The sequence below is a fragment of the Pecten maximus genome, chromosome 1, assembly GCF_902652985.1.
Source record: "Pecten maximus chromosome 1, xPecMax1.1, whole genome shotgun sequence".
In the NCBI taxonomy this organism is placed as follows: domain Eukaryota; kingdom Metazoa; phylum Mollusca; class Bivalvia; order Pectinida; family Pectinidae; genus Pecten; species Pecten maximus.
This window is the reverse complement of record NC_047015.1, coordinates 35,685,720-35,706,610: the sequence shown is the minus strand read 5'-3', so window position 1 is coordinate 35,706,610 and position 20,891 is coordinate 35,685,720. Positions and strand designations below refer to the sequence as shown.

The 20,891-nt window shown below is 36.6% G+C and overlaps 2 protein-coding genes across 3 annotated transcripts in view; one reads left to right on the top strand and one right to left on the bottom strand.

The window, feature by feature from the left end:
- Positions 1–20,891, top strand: part of LOC117331911 (ankyrin repeat and fibronectin type-III domain-containing protein 1-like) — a 196,723-nt gene that overhangs the window by 11,983 nt on the left and 163,849 nt on the right. Inside the window, exons 1-2 of one of the 2 annotated variants that reach the window (XM_033890888.1) lie at positions 1,418–1,475; positions 15,693–16,080. In XM_033890888.1, the coding sequence (XP_033746779.1) occupies positions 15,731–16,080 (350 nt within the window). In that variant the 5' untranslated portion in view covers positions 1,418–1,475; positions 15,693–15,730. Of the gene's footprint in view, positions 1–1,417; positions 1,476–15,692; positions 16,081–20,891 lie in introns of those variants that run through there. The other variant, XM_033890897.1, reaches the window with a different exon arrangement.
- Positions 13,660–14,628, bottom strand: LOC117340529 (cell wall protein DAN4-like). Its single transcript, XM_033902320.1, has one exon. It carries the CDS (start codon positions 14,626–14,628, stop codon positions 13,660–13,662), a length of 969 nt encoding a protein of 322 aa, XP_033758211.1.

Below are 20,891 nucleotides of genomic sequence, written 5' to 3'. Positions count from 1 at the left end.
ACAATGCGTAGGTAGGGTTATCATCATTGCTAAGTAAACCTAATTAATTAGTGTTTACAGACAAGGATCTCAAGTCTAACACCTCAACTTTAACACAAATCACAGTGTCATTACACTCTGTGTTAATGTGCTGTTTTGCTATTGAATAAAACAGTCTGCCCAGCTGTATTAACAGGTACCACCTGTTCAAATGACTGGTGACCTTTATGGGTCAGGATTCTTTATATTCATAAAAATTGTATCTCACAGATGACCATCAACTTCCACAGAAATATTTTCAGGTTCAAAGACCATATTCAATCTCTTGGTAGGTTATTGATAAAAAAAATGATGTAAAAGAAAAAACAAATTTTATTAAAAATGTGCCAGTTTTCTTAACCTAAATCAATATAACCTTTATGGATGGGTAACAGTAATTGCTATGATAATAAAACAACTAAACTGCCAAAAAAATATTATGATTATTCCAAGCATTTTAAAAATGTCAAAGTGAACATTTTTCTCTGTAAAAATTGTGATTTTTTTTTGCAAATCTTAAAATCACTCATTTGTATCAATTTCAGCTGAGCAATCCCTTGCGCAGGATGAATGGGCCCTTGTTAGGTAATTAAGTTTGATTTTTGTGGCCATGCTAAAATTGAAATATGATCCCCAGTCAGCAGACCAGTAAGTTCAAAGCACCAAAAACCAATTAAATAAAGCTTTGTCAGCTTGATGAATTTAAAATTCTTAATAATTAAGTTTCTAAATAAAAAGATTTTTTTTTTAAATTTATTTATTGCATTCCGGTAATGATTTTGAAATCATATTGATTTACTTGATTTTTTAATACCATCAGTTTTAGGTATTTTCTAGATATGTAATGTGTTCTTATAATCATAGTGTTAGGTAAGCAGTCAGGCACTTGATCTGGCTCTGTAATAAATTGTCAGCTTAACAAAATAGTGAAATATACATTTTCAAAAAATCATTGCCTTTCAGGTAATTTCAATTTTTGGTGTTCAAGTAGTGAATCAAGATTTGGTTTAATTTGACTCTTTTTGTTTTATTTTGCTTGTTTTCTTTCTTTTTAGCATCTATAGTCTTATTTCATTTAGTTACCAAAATTTACACAACAAATATCAATGTCTTCTCACCCTATACAAGTACATTCTATAGAACTGCAGGGTTATATATGAAGGCAAATGTGTCAGCATTACCTGGGAAATCTTCAGAGTCTGAAGTTAAAAACGTTGGTGTAGGTAGCGAGGGAAACATGAGTTGCACCATATACGACCTACATGTAGAGAGAGCCTCAGAGTTCAGATGTCAAGGTAACACACAGTCCAGAGTCCCACTGTGTTCTCTTGTATTTCCTGTAGGACCCTCAATTGGGATACATGTAAACCACGCTGGTAATCTTCCAGTGTATAGAATTGTAGTATCATGATACATGCCTGATGGAGATTTATAATCATTTAATCAGTCGGTTTACTGTAAGTATACATGTTCGTATTTATTTCAGATTTTGCTAAAGTATTAATTGACCATTTAAATTTGATAGGCTCAAGATAGACTTGCTAGATAGGCTCAAATTCGGGAAATCTGAAATCTCCATCACGGAAAACATTAAGAGAGTTGTAAAAATGATGTTGTTTTTTTTCTTATAGAAGTAATTTAAAGATTCCGTTTTCATTTGAAGTAATTTGAGAGGTACATTTATGTACACATGATATTTGAATGTCTCCTTTTGGATGTCAGGTGCACTGATGTAGTATCAATGACTCAAAGTTGAAATTGACATGATTGAAGTGAATGTTTTTGCAATGTGTATTAGTAGATTATAGTACAGCCCTTCCTCAGGTGTGTGAAATGTCATATTTTAAATCCATATCATAAAAATGATATGAAATATAGATATTGTAAAACAAACTTTTGAGTTAATTAATCTTTTTTAGATAGCCTAGCCGTGTAAAGCATGACCTAGCTACCTTGCCTAAAGTTTTCACCGTAATTCAGTTGTCAAACATTTTTTCTTAAAGTCTTAATTTTAAGAACTGTAAGACCTAAAGTATTTGTCCTGATGTTATAAAGATTTCTAGGGTGAAGGGCTATCAGGTTTGTTGAAATAATATCTTGGCTGACTTTCAAGGTCATAGGGGTCACAAAGTATCAAAAACTTTTGAATAATTTTGCTGAAGCATGATGTACATTGATAATATGTTTGTCACTGGAATATGCACAGTCATATTACTTTTTCATCTTTGGCAGGTTGATTAATGTTTGTGTATTAAAATCTTGTGAACTATTATATCCAGGATCATGTTGGCACCTCTTACATTTTTTTGTAATATTTGAACAATTTTCATTTATATCCAATAATAGCTCATTCTAAAATATAGTCCTATATAAATCACCTAAATCTGACTTTGTTAATCCAAAGTATTTTTCAGGAAAACAGAGTTTGAATAGAATTATTAGGGAACAGATTTTCATATACAATGTATATACGGTATATAGGTCAAAGAAGTAATATAAACAGTAATAATCCTGATAACACTGGATCCTTGCAGTATGATTTTCAAATGTCTTTGCCGTTGGTCACATAGCATTCCATCTGAGAACATGGCTTTGTACATGTCGTACTAGCCACTGCCTTCGGCCCGCACCAGCTGAAGGGTTCATGGTTGTTATTTCAACTACTACCAAAAATACTACTCTTACTGTATCTTATTGTATTTTCTAGTACTGTTTATAATATATCATGTCATTGTATTTGTATTCTCTGTGTCTTGATAAAGGGACTGATTGCCTCGAAAATTTGACATTTTTCATGTCCACACTGTTAGAATTACTTTTTGCCCTTTAAATATATATACATGTATACAGTAGTTGAAAAGTATAAATTCAAATTATAAGTTAGGCCTGCGAATCACAACAGTTGTCGTATTGAATTTATATTTTTCAACTATTTAATCGATACACAAAGTATCTACCTACAAGTTTTACTCTCTCTATATATATTTTGTATGAAATATGAAAATCTGGAAAATTTGAGTAGGGATGGAGATGTCAGGAGTTATGTTGTATGTAGTTGAGGTTTGACTCCAGTTGTCAAGGAAACTTGTGATTCACACGTACCTCAGTCTTCAATATTTCTTATCTACCTCCAGTGAGATACAGGAAATGAAAAATTCATTTGGTCATTAATCACAGTTTTCCGGTGAAATCCTCAATCTAACTTCCAATTCAGTTTGGGTTACTGATCATCTACATGTAAGATTCCCAAGTTTGATCAGTCAAGGTCAAAGTTAAAAGGTCATATATATATGACCCCACACTTTGTGTACAGAGATAAAAATTCCTGAGGACTGTGTGACAAGTGATGTGAGGACTGATCCCAAGTCCAATTAATCTTATTCATGGGATTCTAAACGGTCAAATATGCCAACATGATTTATCAAAACTGCTGCTCATCATATTATATACGTGTGTCAGGAATTTATGTCTTGAATGGATCAGTAACAGGTTTTGTGTAATGTTTTTCTAATTTTCTTTTCAGTACCTTGTAAATGTTTTATTGCAATAAACTAAATTCTGGGCAACAGAAATATCTTAAAATTTGACTGTAATTGGGAGATCTTGTAACATTTTGATTGTTAGAATTTAGCAGCTGTGTGGTCATCACAATTTTTATTGGTCAAAACAATCACAGGATGCAACTGAAATTTCTGATCATTTTAATCCAGAATTTGATGTTTTCTTTACATTTGATTTATAAAAATGTGGTATTTCCAGATGGTTCTAAATACTAATCTATTCTTTAAAAGTTATTAGCTTAAGACTTTCTTCAGATTTATAAGCTTTAATTAAAATTGACAGAAAAAAATGACATAGTCCACCTTACCAAATAGCTGAAATTATTGATAATTCTTTCAGAGGACAATATTTAATATTTGTTTATTTCCAATGCCTGCAAACCTATATACTAAGATACTTGTAATACTATACAATACTTTAATGTGTAAGAGGTACACATTGTAAAAATCAATTTGAAAAAAAAAAATCTATTTTAATAGTTTTTCTCACGAAATCAGACAGCCTGATATGGCTATACTAAACCTTTTTACTTGTCCTAATGCCATAGACAAGCTTATCATGTATCAAGGTAGTTACACTTGGGTAGACTTGCTCCAGTCCCTGGGCCATTGTTTACACAAGACAGGTGCCCTGTACATGTTAAATCAATAGATCTGGATTAGAGACTTTGCAGCACCATATCAATAATTCATTACAGGATACTTAGACAATATTTTCTTGTCCAGGTGATCAAAATTCTGCACGCTTTGTCTTTTTACATCTTAAAACCTACATACTTTCATCATTGTACAAAGTTAATGGTCATTAATATTTTATCTGAAGTTCCTCTATTGGGGCCCACAAGTCTCATAATTATATTATTTTTCATTCTGGCTCAAACCTGATAAAGTGGTACTAATGTTTACAACAGTAACATGGAAATCCAATCCATGTCTGAGTTACTTTTAGTTTATATGGCACGTAGATATAGGTATGTGTAGGAGTGAGTGTCCGTCATCCGTCCGTCCATCCATACGTCAACTTTGAACTTGTTCTAGACATCTGCAATTAACTGAGAACTGATATTTGGCCTGGTGTTACCTGGAAGAGTACATTAAATTTTACTCATATAAATGACTTTGTTTCTTACCCTAAGAATTCCCTAATTCTTGTCTATGGAATATATAACAGACTAGAGTTACTTCCCTTTTAGATGTTTTCATGTTTCATGTAGATAAATTGACTGGATGACAGCAGATGTATCCAGATTCAATCAGTTTTCCAATCAGATTCGCTACAATATAGGAGGAAGAAAATTGTACTATTGAACAAACAAACTTTACCCCTTGCCTTCAGTCACAAAATGACTGAAGAAGACAATGATGTGCTGTCCATATTGTGAAGGGAACCATATTGTTGACTTTATATGACACCTGATCAGTTTGGTTACTAAGTGGTAACTCATCAGGGGTAAAGTGAGCAGTCTGCTGTCCTTTATATAGAGTCTGCACGGGGTGGCCTATGGTCGCACCTCTAAAACTTGTTTTCATATTTATGTCCTTATTAGTTTATAGGTACAATATGATATGAATTTCTTTTTTCTTAGTTTTTTATTTAAAACTTAAATTTTTTTTTTTTATCATTAAGCCTTTAGGTGACTCAAAAGGTCATAATCTTGTCATATTTGAGCCCATTCAGGCCAACAAAATAATCTCTAATTCAAAGTCAGGGATGGACAATGAAAAATCATCTATAGGTATTCTACTGAATATTGAAATAAAAATGGACAGGCCTATCACTAAACATGAGTTTATTGTTGGAGAAATATGGTAACTGACTTGAAGCCATCTTTTGACCTGTTTTTACATGTGACAATGGATGCACAACAAAAGTTAACCATGAACTTTCTACACACCTTTCTGATTTTAATCCTGTTTGCCAATTTTAAAGTCCACAAGTAGCTGAACCATTTGGTATGGTCATGTCACACTTGGAAACAGAACACTGCAACTGGTCAGACAATCAGGAACGTAATGGGTCACTGGTCAGAGAAAGAGTTATTCATCACTGGTCAGACAATGAGGGACCCATGGGTGACTGGTCAGAGAAAGAGTTTTTCATCAGCAATCGGACAATGGGGCGTGCTACTTGTCCTACAACTGGATACCAATATATATCCAGTGGAGTGACAATGATGTACACATGGTACCACTCGGGTCAGACAATTGTCAACCCTTGGTGCCTGTTGGAGATGCCTTGCAATAGAAAATTGTTTATAAATATTTGAGATAGACTTTAAAAATAGCAGAAATGGCAGATTAGTTCAATCTGGAGGGGATCACATTAATGACCTCAAATAGCAGATCATTCATTCATGTTATAAAATATTTATTCAACATACTTGCTGAAAAAATGAAGCTTTCAAAGGTCTACTTTATTCCTTATATATTTCTTTGAAACTGAAAATATAGGTGTTTCCTTAGAACAAGCTCAAAAATAAAAAAGTTCTTCGTATATTTTTCTAAAATTCTAACAATATTTATTTATCTAAACAATAATGAGTTTATTTCTATATGCAAAGAGATGAGGGCTTATTGATATAGGAAACAATCAGAGTAAATAGAGAAAAAAACGCATGGTCAGCCAGGTAACCTGATACCTTTACAGGTGTGATGTAAGACATGGAGAAAATGAACCTAGTCTTGGTTTAAAGCAAGGGCACCAGACATATGGCTAATTGAGGTGGCGCCGAAAAAAAACGCAGAAATTTAAATAACATTCAAGTTTCTGTAAACATAAATCTCAGATTTTAAAGCATCATCAAACTTTAACAGATAAGCACATTGATGCATAAGCACAACAATACGTGAAAGAACGAACGGAAAAAAAACTGCAGTTAGCATGGCCATGATTTATTCACAATGCTTGAAGCACTAAAAGCACGTATCTAAGGTTATTTAAAAATACACTATTATAATATCCAGTAATAAGCGGGCCAGGACATGTGAACTCTGACCAAAAAAAAGGGGTAGGGTTGGTACTGATATACAGAAATAGTAGTTGTTAGTATTGTTTAATTAACTGTTGTAGACACTGACAGGTTTATAATAAATATTTATAGACATATATTTATATATATTTTTGCTAGATAATTAGAGTATTTACATATCTACAACCAGAATAGTAATTGGACACATTGAATAAACTGTTTATCTTTATTTTTTATTCATGCTTACATCAAATCAAAACTTAAGTCATAATAAGATTGAACTTAATCATTACAAAAAAATTGGTGATTATGAAATGTGTGTATAAAACCCTACCTGTCATGTATGTGAAACAGATCTATTAATAAGCCGTAAAAATTATTGTAACGCCTCATGTATTGATGTTGATGGTGTAATTGTAAAAATAAGCCAATATTCCGTCCAGGTGGTATTGATTTCCTTCAGCTTTCCATTGTGTGTTCGTATCTTTCTCTGCGGCCTTGTTTGACACCCTGCCTCGCCCATTACTATTGATCCGACTATTAAAACTAGATAATAACATTTCCTCCGTTATGCATCTTTTTCAATAATTCATGTTATTACATTTCTGTCGGCTTCCCATAATTAAGCACAATTTATTTCTTGCTTGAATTCAAAGAAAGCCTTTCATGAGTATATTGTGAATTAAGTACTATATGGACTGTATTGTGTAGTCGACTGGAGCAGATGGTAGCCAATGGAATTAATTAGGTGAGACGTCTGGACATCTTAATTACAGGGCTATTCAGTAAAAAATTACAGGTAGAATATGTTTCCCGGAGCTACAATGTATGCAGTTACTACAGTAAAACCTGTCTAAACTGAACACCCTGGAATATTGTATTTCTGGTCATATTGGACAGGGTTTCATGTAAAATTACTGGTAGAATATAATTTACTTCATAGCTACAATATATTAACAGCAAAACCTGTCTAAACTGAACAGCCTGGTATATTGTATTTCTGGTCATATTGGACAGGTTTTCATGTAAAATTACTGGTAGAATAATTTACTTCACAGCTACAATGTATTTACTGCAAAACCTGTCTAAACTGAACACCCTGGAATATTGTATTTTTGGTCATATTGGACAGGTTTTCATGTAAAATTACTGGTAGAATATAATTTACTTCATAGCTACAATGTATTTACTGCAAAACCTGTCTAAACTGAACACCCTGGAATATTGTATTTTTGGTCATATTGGACAGGTTTTCATGTAAAATTACTGGAAAAATATAATTTACTTCAGCTACCATATGTATTTACAGCAAAACCTGTTTAAACTGAACACCCTGGAATATTGTATTTCTGGTCATATTGGACAGGTTTTCATGTAAAATTACTGGTAGAATATAATTTACTTCATAGCTACAATGTATTTACTGCAAATCCTGTCTAAACTGAACACCATGAAATATTGTATTTCTGGTCATATTAGACAGGTTTTAATGTGAAATTACTGCTAGAATATAATTTACTTCACAGCTACAATGTATTTACTGCAAAACCTGTCTAAACTGAACACCATGAAATATTGTATTTCTGGTCATATTAGACAGGTTTTAACGTGAAATTACTGCTAGAATATAATTAACTTCACAGCTACAATGTATTTACTGCAAAACCTGTCTAAACTGAACACCCTGGAATATTGTATTTTTGGTCATATTGGACAGGTTTTCATGTAAAATTACTGGAAAATATGATTTACTTCAGCTACAATATGTATTTACAGCAAAACCTGTTTAAACTGAACACCCTGGAATACTGTATTTCTGGTCATACTGGACAGGTTTTCATGTAGAATTACTGGAAAAATATAATTTACTTCATAGCTACAATGTATTTACTGCAAATCCTGTCTAAACTGAACACCATGAAATATTGTATTTGTGGTCATATTAGACAGGTTTTAATGTGAAATTACTGCTAGAATATAATTTACTTCCGCTACAATGTATTTACAGTAAAACCTGTTGAAAGTGGTTAACTTCGGTTTAAGATTAGGGGGGTTTTCTATTAAACTACAGGTAGCATGAATTATACATAGCTTCATTTGTAAAACCTGTCTAAACTGGAAACTCTAGGCAGTATGGTTTCTGTTCAGAATAGGGAGGTTTTCTGTTAAAATTATGAGAAGCTGTGTTTGATATTGTATCAGGGCTGCTATTGCAGTAATATCTGTCCAAACTGAACACCCTGAACCATTTTACTTCAGTTCATATTACACAGGATTTCAGTTGAAATTACAGGTAGGATACATGTTTTGTAAGCTTCATTTAATATGAAGTTGTATGTGGACTGCTATAAAGTCAAACCTGTGTGAGTTTTCATTTAAGATAAAAGAGAATCTTGTTAGTTTATTTGATTTATTTGATTTATTTGTGTAACAGGTTTTATGTGTGTGGTTAAGCTTTAATGTATAAGTGGATGTCAACCTATTAAATAATCTTATTACTCGAGTGGTCTGGATTTCAGATATTTCAGATAAAACCTGTGAAATTTGAGCACTTAATCATGCCAATATTTATATATGACAGAGTTTATTTCTGAGAAATATGGTTATACACAATAACATTTTATTTTAAAAGATCTTTTTTTTTATACTGTAATAGTATTACTGTGTGTGTACAAAAGTACATACATACATTGGAGTTGTTGCTCTTTTTTCATACCTTGAAAAGTACATACTGTAATAATATTACTGGGGGTGACAGTACATACTGTAATGATATTACTGAGGGTGACAGTACATACTGTAATGATATTACTGAGGGTGACAGTACATACTGTAATGATACTGAGGGTGACAGTACATACTGTAATGATATTACTGAGGGTGACAGTACATACTGTAATGATATTACTGAGGGTGACAGTACATACTGTAATGATACTGAGGGTGACAGTACATACTGTAATGATATTACTGAGGGTGACAGTACATACTGTAATGATATTACTGAGGGTGACAGTACATACTGTAATGATACTGAGGGTGACAGTACATACTGTAATGATATGTACTGAGGGTGACAGTACATACTGTAATGATATTACTGAGGGTGACAGTACACACTAATGATATTACTGAGGGTTACAGTACATACTGTAATGATATTACTGAGGGTGACAGTACATACTGTAATGATATTACTGAGGGTGACAGTACATACTGTAATGATATTACTTAGGGTGACAGTACATACTGTAATGATATTACTGAGGGTGACAGTACATACTGTAATGATACTGAGGGTGACAGTACATACTGTAATGATATTACTGAGGGTGACAGTACATACTGTAATGATATTACTGAGGGTTACAGTACATACTGTAATAATATTACTGAGGGTGACAGTACATACTGTAATGATATTACTGAGGGTGACAGTACAGTACATACTGTAATGATATTACTGAGGGTGACAGTACATACTGTAATGATACTGAGAGTGACAGTACATACTGTAATGATATTACTGGGTGTTAAAGTACATACTGTAATGATACTGAGGGTGACAGTACATACTGTAATGATATTACTGAGGGTGACAGCACATACTGTAATGATATTACTGAGGGTGACAGTACATACTGTAATGATATTACTGAGAGTTACAGTGCATACTGTAATAATATTACTGGGGGTGACAGTACATACTGTAATGATATTACTGAGGGTGACAGTACATACTGTAATGATATTACTGAGGGTGACAGTACATACTGTAATGATACTGAGGGTGACAGTACATACTGTAATGATACTGAGGGTGACAGTACATACTGTAATGATATTACTGAGGGTGACAGTACATACTGTAATGATATTACTGAGGGTGACAGTACATACTGTAATGATATTACTGAGGGTGACAGTACATACTGTAATGATATTACTGAGGGTGACAGTACATACTGTAATGATATTACTGAGGGTGACAGTACATACTGTAATGAACCTGAGGGTGACAGTACATACTGTTATGATACTGAGGGTGACAGTACATACTGTAATGATATTACTGAGGGTTACAGTACATACTGTAATAATATTACTGAGGGTGACAGTACATACTGTAATGATATTACTGAGGGTGACAGTACAGTACATACTGTAATGATATTACTGAGGGTGACAGTACATACTGTAATGATACTGAGAGTGACAGTACATACTGTAATGATATTACTGGGTGTTAAAGTACATACTGTAATGATACTGAGGGTGACAGTACATACTGTAATGATATTACTGAGGGTGACAGCACATACTGTAATGATATTACTGAGGGTGACAGTACATACTGTAATGATATTACTGAGAGTTACAGTGCATACTGTAATAATATTACTGGGGGTGACAGTACATACTGTAATGATATTACTGAGGGTGACAGTACATACTGTAATGATATTACTGAGGGTGACAGTACATACTGTAATGATACTGAGGGTGACAGTACATACTGTAATGATACTGAGGGTGACAGTACATACTGTAATGATATTACTGAGGGTGACAGTACTGTAATGATATTACTGAGGGTGACAGTACATACTGTAATGATATTACTGAGGGTGACAGTACATACTGTAATGATACTGAGGGTGACAGTACATACTGTAATGATATGTACTGAGGGTGACAGTACATACTGTAATGATATTACTGAGGGTGACAGTACACTACTGTAATGATATTACTGAGGGTTACAGTACATACTGTAATGATATTACTGAGGGTGACAGTACATACTGTAATGATATTACTGAGGGTGACAGTACATACTGTAATGATACTGAGGGTGACAGTACATACTGTAATGATATTACTGAGGGTGACAGTACATACTGTAATGATATTACTGAGGGTTACAGTACATACTGTAATAATATTACTGAGGGTGACAGTACATACTGTAATGATATTACTGAGGGTGACAGTACAGTACATACTGTAATGATATTACTGAGGGTGACAGTACATACTGTAATGATACTGAGAGTGACAGTACATACTGTAATGATATTACTGGGTGTTAAAGTACATACTGTAATGATACTAAGGGTGACAGTACATACTGTAATGATATTACTGAGGGTGACAGTACATACTGTAATGATATTACTGAGGGTGACAGTACATACTGTAATGATATTACTGAGAGTGACAGTACATACTGTAATGATATTACTGAGGGTGACAGTACATACTGTAATGATATTACTGAGGGTGACAGTACATACTGTAATGATATTACTGAGGGTGACAGTACATACTGTAATGATACTGAGGGTGACAGTACATACTGTAATGATACTGAGGGTGACAGTACATACTGTAATGATATTACTGAGGGTGACAGTACATACTGTAATGATATTACTGAGGGTGACAGTACATACTGTAATGATATTACTGAGGGTGACAGTACATACTGTAATGATATTACTGAGGGTGACAGTACATACTGTAATGATACTGAGGGTGACAGTACATACTGTATGATACTGAGGGTGACAGTACATACTGTAATGATATTACTGAGGGTTACAGTACATACTGTAATATATTACTGAGGGTGACAGTACATACTGTAATGATATTACTGAGGGTGACAGTACAGTACATACTGTAATGATATTACTGAGGGTGACAGTACATACTGTAATGATACTGAGGGTGACAGTACATACTGTAATAATATTACTGGGTGTTAAAGTACATACTGTAATGATACTGAGGGTGACAGTACATACTGTAATGATATTACTGAGGGTGACAGCACATACTGTAATGATATTACTGAGGGTGACAGTACATACTGTAATGATATTACTGAGAGTTACAGTGCATACTGTAATAATATTACTGGGGGTGACAGTACATACTGTAATGATATTACTGAGGGTGACAGTACATACTGTAATGATATTACTGAGGGTGACAGTACATACTGTAATGATACTGAGGGTGACAGTACATACTGTAATGATACTGAGGGTGACAGTACATACTGTAATGATATTACTGAGGGTGACAGTACTGTAATGATATTACTGAGGGTGACAGTACATACTGTAATGATACTGAGGGTGACAGTACATACTGTAATGATATGTACTGAGGGTGACAGTACATACTGTAATGATATTACTGAGGGTGACAGTACACACTGTAATGATATTACTGAGGGTTACAGTACATACTGTAATGATATTACTGAGGGTGACAGTACATACTGTAATGATACTGAGGGTGACAGTACATACTGTAATGATATTACTGAGGGTGACAGTACATACTGTAATGATATTACTGAGGGTGACAGTACATACTGTAATGATATTACTGAGGGTGACAGTACATACTGTAATGATATTACTGAGGGTGACAGTACATACTGTAATGATACTGAGGGTGACAGTACATACTGTAATGATATTACTGAGGGTGACAGTACATACTGTAATGATATTACTGAGGGTGACAGTACATACTGTAATGATATTACTGAGGGTGACAGTACATACTGTAATGATACTGAGGGTGACAGTACATACTGTAATGATATTACTGAGGGTGACAGTACAGTACATACTGTAATGATATTACTGAGGGTGACAGTACATACTGTAATGATACTGAGGGTGACAGTACATACTGTAATGATATTACTGAGGGTTACAGTACATACTGTAATAATATTACTGAGGGTGACAGTACATACTGTAATGATATTACTGAGGGTGACAGTACATACTGTAATAATATTACTGAGGGTGACAGTACATACTGTAATGATATTACTGAGGGTGACAGTACATACTGTAATGATACTGAGGGTGACAGTACATACTGTAATGATATTACTGAGGGTGACAGTACATACTGTAATGATATTACTGAGGGTGACAGTACATACTGTAATGATATTACTGAGGGTGACAGTACATACTGTAATGATACTGAGGGTGACAGTACATACTGTAATGATATTACTGAGGGTGACAGTACATACTGTAATGATATTACTGGGTGTTAAAGTACTGTAATAATTTCTAACAAACTCTCAAAAATATAACATCACAGAAGCAAGCAAACATACAGCAGTATTGATTGTTGTTGTTTTGGTTGGTGTTGTATTGGTTGGTGTTGTATTGGTTGATGTTGTATTGGTTGGTGTTGTATTGGTTGATGTCTTGATTGGTTGGTGTTGTATTGGTTGGTGTTGTATTGGTTGGTGTTGTATTGGTTGGTGTCTGATTGGTTGGTGTTGTATTGGTTGGTGTTGTATTGGTTGGTGTTGTATCGGTTGATGTCTGATTGGTTGGTGTTGTATTGGTTGGTGTTGTATTGGTTGGTGTTGTATTGGTTGATGTTGTATTGGTTGGTGTTGTATTGGTTGATGTTGTATCGGTTGATGTCTGATTGGTTGGTGTTGTATTGGTTGGTGTTGTATTGGTTGGTGTTGTATTGGTTGGCGTTGTATCGGTTGTTGTTGTATTGGTTGGTGTCTGATTGGTTGGTGTTGTATTGGTTGGTGTTGTATTGGTTGATGTTTGATTAGTTGGTGTTGTATTGGTTGGTATTGTATTGGTTAGTGTTGTATTGGTTGGTGTTGTATTGGTTAGTGTTGTATTGGTTGGTGTTGTATTGGTTGATGTTTGATTAGTTGGTGTTGTATTGGTTGGTGTTGTATTGGTTAGTGTTGTATTGGTTGGTGTTGTATTGGTTGGTGTTGTATTGGTTGGTGTTGTATCGGTTGTTGTTGTATCGGTTGGTGTTGTATTGGTTGGTGTTGTATTGGTTGTTGTATTGGTTGGTGTTGTATCGGTTGTTGTTGTATCGGTTGTTGTTGTATCGGTTGGTGTTGTATCGGTTGGTGTTGTATCGGTTGGTGTTGTATTGGTTGGTGTTGTATTGGTTGGTGTTGTATCGGTTGGTGTTGTATCGGTTGGTGTCTGATTGGTTGGTGTTGTATTGGTTGGTGTTGTATCGGCTGATGTCTGATTGGTTGGTGTTGTCATATTGGTTGGTGTTGTATCGGTTGATGTCTGATTGGTTGGTGTTGTATTGGTTGGTGTTGTATTGGTTGGTGTTGTATCGGTTGTTGTTGTATTGGTTGGTGTCTGATTGGTTGGTGTTGTATTGGTTGGTGTTGTATTGGTTGATGTTTGATTAGTTGGTGTTGTATTGGTTGGTGTTGTATTGGTTGGTGTTGTATCGGTTGTTGTTGTATTGGTTGGTGTCTGATTGGTTGGTGTTGTATTGGTTGGTGTTGTATTGGTTGATGTCTGATTGGTTGGTGTTGTATTGGTTGGTGTTGTATCGGTTGATGTCTGATTGGTTGGTGTTGTATTGGTTGGTGTTGTATTGGTTGGCGTTGTATCGGTTGTTGTTGTATTGGTTGGTGTCTGATTGGTTGGTGTTGTATTGGTTGGTGTTGTATTGGTTGATGTTTGATTAGTTGGTGTTGTATTGGTTGGTGTTGTATTGGTTAGTGTTGTATTGGTTGGTGTTGTATTGGTTGGTGTTGTATTGGTTGTTGTTGTATTGGTTGGTGTTGTATTGATTGTTGTTGTATTGGTTGGTGTTGTATCGGTTGTTGTTGTATCGGTTGGTGTCTGATTGGTTGGTGTTGTATTGGTTGGTGTTGTATTGGTTGATGTCTGATTGGTTGGTGTTGTATTGGTTGGTGTCAGACTAAGCAGAGTATTATCTGTTTATCACACACTTCACATGAAAAGATCACATTTTAATTGAGCTAGCATTTCTTTTTATCAATTTTCAAAAGGAAAAAGCATGAGATGAGTTTATTTGATGTTGGTATTGAGATCTTAATGAATTGGGAGATGAATCAATATTCTATGTTGGATACAAAAGCGGCCTAATGAAGCAAAAACTATCTCTAAATTGGTAATCAGTGTCACATAATTATGGTCAGTTTACCAAAATTATCAGAAACCTTATATAACTATGCAGGTTCTGATGGTTGAGTTTTCACGATGTCCAATCACTAAAATTGCATTGCTACATTAAAAGTTCATTTCTTTGTAATTAATGGAAGCCTGCTTTGTATTATCTTTTCCAGGGATAATATCAAGGATATGATTTGAAGTATGAGCCATTATGTCAAGCTGCGATGATATTGATGAGAAGAGTAATTTACCGAGACACAGAATGCGGTCCCTTTCACTACCACAACTGTTGTCTTGTCATCTGAAAGGTGCAGCTCCTCAAATTACAAACATTCTCAGTTATAATTCTCACTACTCAGAGTTATCTGCTCTTGATAAGATGGTCGGCTTTAATGGTAAGCCTCATCTTGGGTGTGATAGGTATGGAGTGACTAAAGAAGAGGAGGAAGAGGAGGAGGAAAGGGAGGTAGAGGAAGAAGGGGACACATTTGATGACAGAATCTTATCTATCAGATATGCAGACAAGGCTGTTGAGGCATATGATATACCAGATGTCATAAGGTAAGTTATACTGATTAATGTAGGGAGTGATATCCTCAAGTAGTGTATATCGTATATTTGTAATTGTAAATCACAACATATGTAGTGTCCAAAAGTGTCAATATATGACCGTGATTGCAGTCAAATATAATGCACTATATATATATATATATATATATACACTATATTATAGTACCTGTGTTATAGGAGGGAGTAATGAAAAATACCCTGCCCACACTAGGACTCGAACTAGCAACCTTTCGCTCTCATGGCCAACATCCTACCGCTAGGCTAAAGGGAAATTCCTGCTAAGTCTGAGCTAGTAAAGTGACCTTATACTCGCCAATTTTACACCTGTATTAGATCTCAACTCATGGTAGAATATCACTGGTTGTATCTATAAGTATCACCAGTAAAATCACAGTAGATATGCCAACCAATATTTCCAGTATATTGCAGTAAAGTCATTCTAGATGTCCTGGTAGATAGGGAATGGTTCCTCTCGTGGTGACTGTGTAGTTCTGTTGTGAGTAAAGGGAAGTAACTGCGTAAGGCCTACCCACTCGGACAGCTGTAGGGCAAACTCTTCACCAGCCCATTTATTTGCAAGTAATTAATAATGGTAAGAAAGGAGTTACAAAAAAATCATTGTTAGAGTTTGCAACATATGAAAGTGGATATTGTTTTGAATAGTTGCAGTACTGCATGTGGGTATAGTGGCTACTGCATGTGGGTATAGTGGCTACTGCATGTGGGTATAGTGGCTACTGCATGTGGGTATAGTGGCTACTGCATGTGGGTATAGTGGCTACTGCATGTGGGTATAGTAGCTACTGCATGTGGGTATAGTGGCTACTGCATGTGGGTATAGTGGCTACTGCATGTGGGTATAGTGGCTACTGCATGTGGGTATAGTGGCTACTGCATGTGGGTATAGTGGCTAGATTAATAAATATGTATTAGAGGTGTTCATCATTATTATAGCAGCTGATTCATTTGTCAGAGGAGATTAAACATAATGATTACTAAGTGAGAAAAGCTTGTGTCGCAGTACCTGTAATTATATCAATGTTATTGATAATGATATTCTGAATCCATTGGCTCTACTCTGATGGAATTCATAATCATTATACGTGAGAGAGGGGAGGGGGAGAGGGGAGGGGGTGAGAGGGGAGAGGGGGGGGGGGGGTGATTTTGATTCATTAATTACCAAGAAGGCTCTTCTTAAAACAGACCTCGCAGACAATTCTACATGGCTATTTTATCAATCTGTACTTGTGTTATAAATGATTCAGATGTGACGCATGTAAACCTATAATGATGTGTTGTACAGAGCATTTTGATCACTTGGGAAAACCATTCCAATTGATAACCGTCCTCATATGGATACCCATGTGCAAGGTATGTGGCTAACAAAGGTCACTAGTCATTTGTATCCCATATGTTGACAATGACATATCTGACGTCTGGACATGAGTCTTTAACAGAAATGTTCCAAATCCAATATTGAAGAAATTGAGGAAAACAAAAATCTTTAATTATGGTGGTGTAAATGTTGACATTATCATTAAAGGATTGTTTGTATATTTCAGTTTTCACCTGTATATGGTGATGCAAACATCATCTGTTAAATAAAAATATGCAGTGATACCAAAATTGAATGGGTGTTGATATTGGTATAAATCAAACCACCATTCATGAAAATTGATTATTTCTATTGTTTGGGTTCTTATCTGTAAGCTGCTCACTGGTAAGTTGATAAGTTGATGCTTAAGTTTCTGTGAAAATCTGTAGTGAGTGGTCGGGGTGGGGGTGCTGTTGTCTTGAACCTGGAAATCCATTGTGGGATCTAGAATCCATAGTAGGCAGGGGGACCTTGATATCCATAGTGGCGGGAGGGGGGTGAGGTTGGGGGTTAGGTTGAGGGGGTAGGGGTGGGAGGAGGTGACCTTGAAATCCACAGATGGAGGTTGGTGGGGGGGGGGGGGGGGGGGGGGGGGTGGGGGGGGTGGGGGAGGAAATCCATAGTGGTTGGGGGGGATGACCTATCAGTAAATGTAAAATACTTGTTTTTGAAATGATGCTTCTTCATTTATTTATAGACAATGATAATCAAAATCCAGTAGCAATTATAATCATCAATTGCAGGAGTAAACCTAAATTCAGACCTCCTAGTGAAGGTCACATTTGTAATATTTCTGTGTAAAAAACAAATCATTCGTTCATTGATCTTCTATTCTGACATTAGTTATATTTGAAGCCCAACAACAGGTTGCCATTTTGGGATTTTGACAGTTGAAGTTTGTTATCACTATTTCTGGAGAAACACTGGATGGATCTTACCTAAATTTGATACTTGATGATTCCTTTGTTCCCCTCAGTGCTTAGTCAATTTTGTGACTGATCAAGAAAACAAAATGACCAACATGTGGCCATTTTGGATGATAACTTTTGAAGATTCTCAGGAAGCTCTTTATAGATGTTTCTCAAATTTCATTTGTGGTTTCTGATGGTTTCTAGTTGTATTTGATGAATTTTGACACTGATCAGAAAAACAAAATTACCTGTAGGTGGCCATCTTGGTCCCTTGTTTTGCATGCTCCAGTTTTATTTTGAAACTGGTATATCTTTGTGCAGCATGTAAGTTTGATACCCAGTTGCCAGGTACTGACTGTAGGCCGGTGGTTATTCTCTGGGTACCCTGGCTTTCCTCCACCTCCAAAACCAGGCACGTCCTTAAATGACCCTGGCTGTTAATAGGACGTTAAACAAAATAAACAAAATACATTTTTTTTTTATTAATGATAACAACAGTCACAATACATCAGACAATTAAGAGGAAAGGTAAGAAAGGTACCGTAAAGATCAAATTTACTTTTGTACATAGATCAGATAGATTATACCAGTAACTATGGTGGCACCTTGGTCCCTCTCATACCTGTAACTATGGTGGCACCATGGTACCTCTAATACCAGTAACTATGGTGGCAGCATGGTCCCTCTCATACCTGTAACTATGGTGGCAGCATGGTCCCTCTCATACCTGTAACTATGGTGGCAGCATGGTCCCTCTCATACCTGTAACTATGGTGGCACCATGGTCCCTCTCATACCAGTAACTATGGTGGCACCATGGTCCCTCTCATACCTGTATCTATGGTGGCACCATGGTCCCTCTCATACCAGTAACTATGGTGGCAGCATGGTCCCTCTCATACCTGTATCTATGGTGGCACCATGGTCCCTCTCTTGACTGTAACTATGGTGGCACCATGGTCCCTCTCATACCTGTATCTATGGTGGCACAATGGTCCCTCTCTTCCTGTAACTATGGTGGCAGCATGGTCCCTCTCATACCTGTAACTATGGTGGCAGCATGGTCCCTCTCATACCTGTAACTATGGTGGCACCTTGGTCCCTCTCTTACCTGTTACTATGGTGGCAGCATGGTCCCACTCTTGACTGTAACTATGGTGGCACCATGGTCCCTCTCTTACCTGTAACTATGGTGGCAGCATGGTCCCTCTCATACCTGTAACTATGGTGGCAGCATGGTCCCTCTCATACCTGTAACTATGGTGGCAGCATGGTCCCTCTCATACCTGTAACTATGGTGGCACCTTGGTACCCTCTCTTGACTGTAACTATGGTGGCACCATGGTCCCTCTCTTGACTGTAACTATGGTGGCAGCATGGTCCCTCTCATACCTGTAACTATGGTGGCACCTTGGTCCCTTTCTTGACTGTAACTATGGTGGCGCCATGGTCCCTCTCATACCTGTATCTATGGTGGCACCATGGTCCCTCTCTTACCTGTAACTATGGTGGCACCTTGGTCCCTCTCTTGACTGTAAGTATGGTGGCACCATGGTCCCTCTCATACCTGAATCTATGGTGGCACAATGGTCCCTCTCTTCCTGTAACTATGGTGGCACCATGGTCCCTCTCTTGACTGTAACTATGGTGGCACCATGGTCCCTCTCATACCTGTATCTATGGTGGCACCTTGGTCCCTCTCTTGACTGTAACTATGGTGGCACCATGGTCCCTCTCATACCTGTATCTATGGTGGCACCTTGGTCCCTCTCTTGACTGTAACTATGGTGGCACCATTGTCCCTCTCATACCTGTATCTATGGTGGCACCATGGTCCCTCTCTTGACTGTAACTATGGTGGCACCTTGGTCCCTCTCTTGACTGTAAGTATGGTGGCACCATGGTCCCTCATTCCTGTATCTATGGTGGCACCATGGTCCCTCTCTTACCTGTAACTATGGTGGCACCATGGTCCCTCTCTTGACTGTAACTATGGTGGCACCATGGTCCCTCTCATACCTGTATCTATGTTGGCACCATGGTCCCTTTCTTGATTGTAACTATGGTGGCACCATGGTCCCTCTCATACCTGTATCTATGGTGGCACCTTGGTCCCTCTCTTGACTGTAACTATGATGGCACCATTGTCCCTCTCATACCTGTATCTATGGTGGCACCATGGTCCCTCTCTTGACTGTAACTATGGTGGCATCTTGGTCCTTCTCTTGACTGTAACTATGGTGGCACCATGGTCCCTCTCATACCTGTATCTATGGTGGCACCTTGGTCCCTCTCTTGGCTGTAACTATGGTGGCACAATGGTCCCTTTCATACCTGTAACTATGGTGGCAGAATGGTCCCTTTCATACCTGTAACTATGGTGGCACCATGGTCCCTCTCATACCTGTATCTATGGTGGCACCATGGTCCCTCTCTTACCTGTAACTATGGTGGCACCATGGTCCCTCTCATACCTGTATCTATGGTGGCACCACGGTCCCTCTCATACCTGTAAC

Excerpts from the sequence above, each read along its gene's own strand:
- LOC117340529 (XM_033902320.1), bottom strand. The coding sequence starts at position 14,628 with ATGACAACACCAACCAATCAGACATCAGCCGATACAACACCAACCAAT.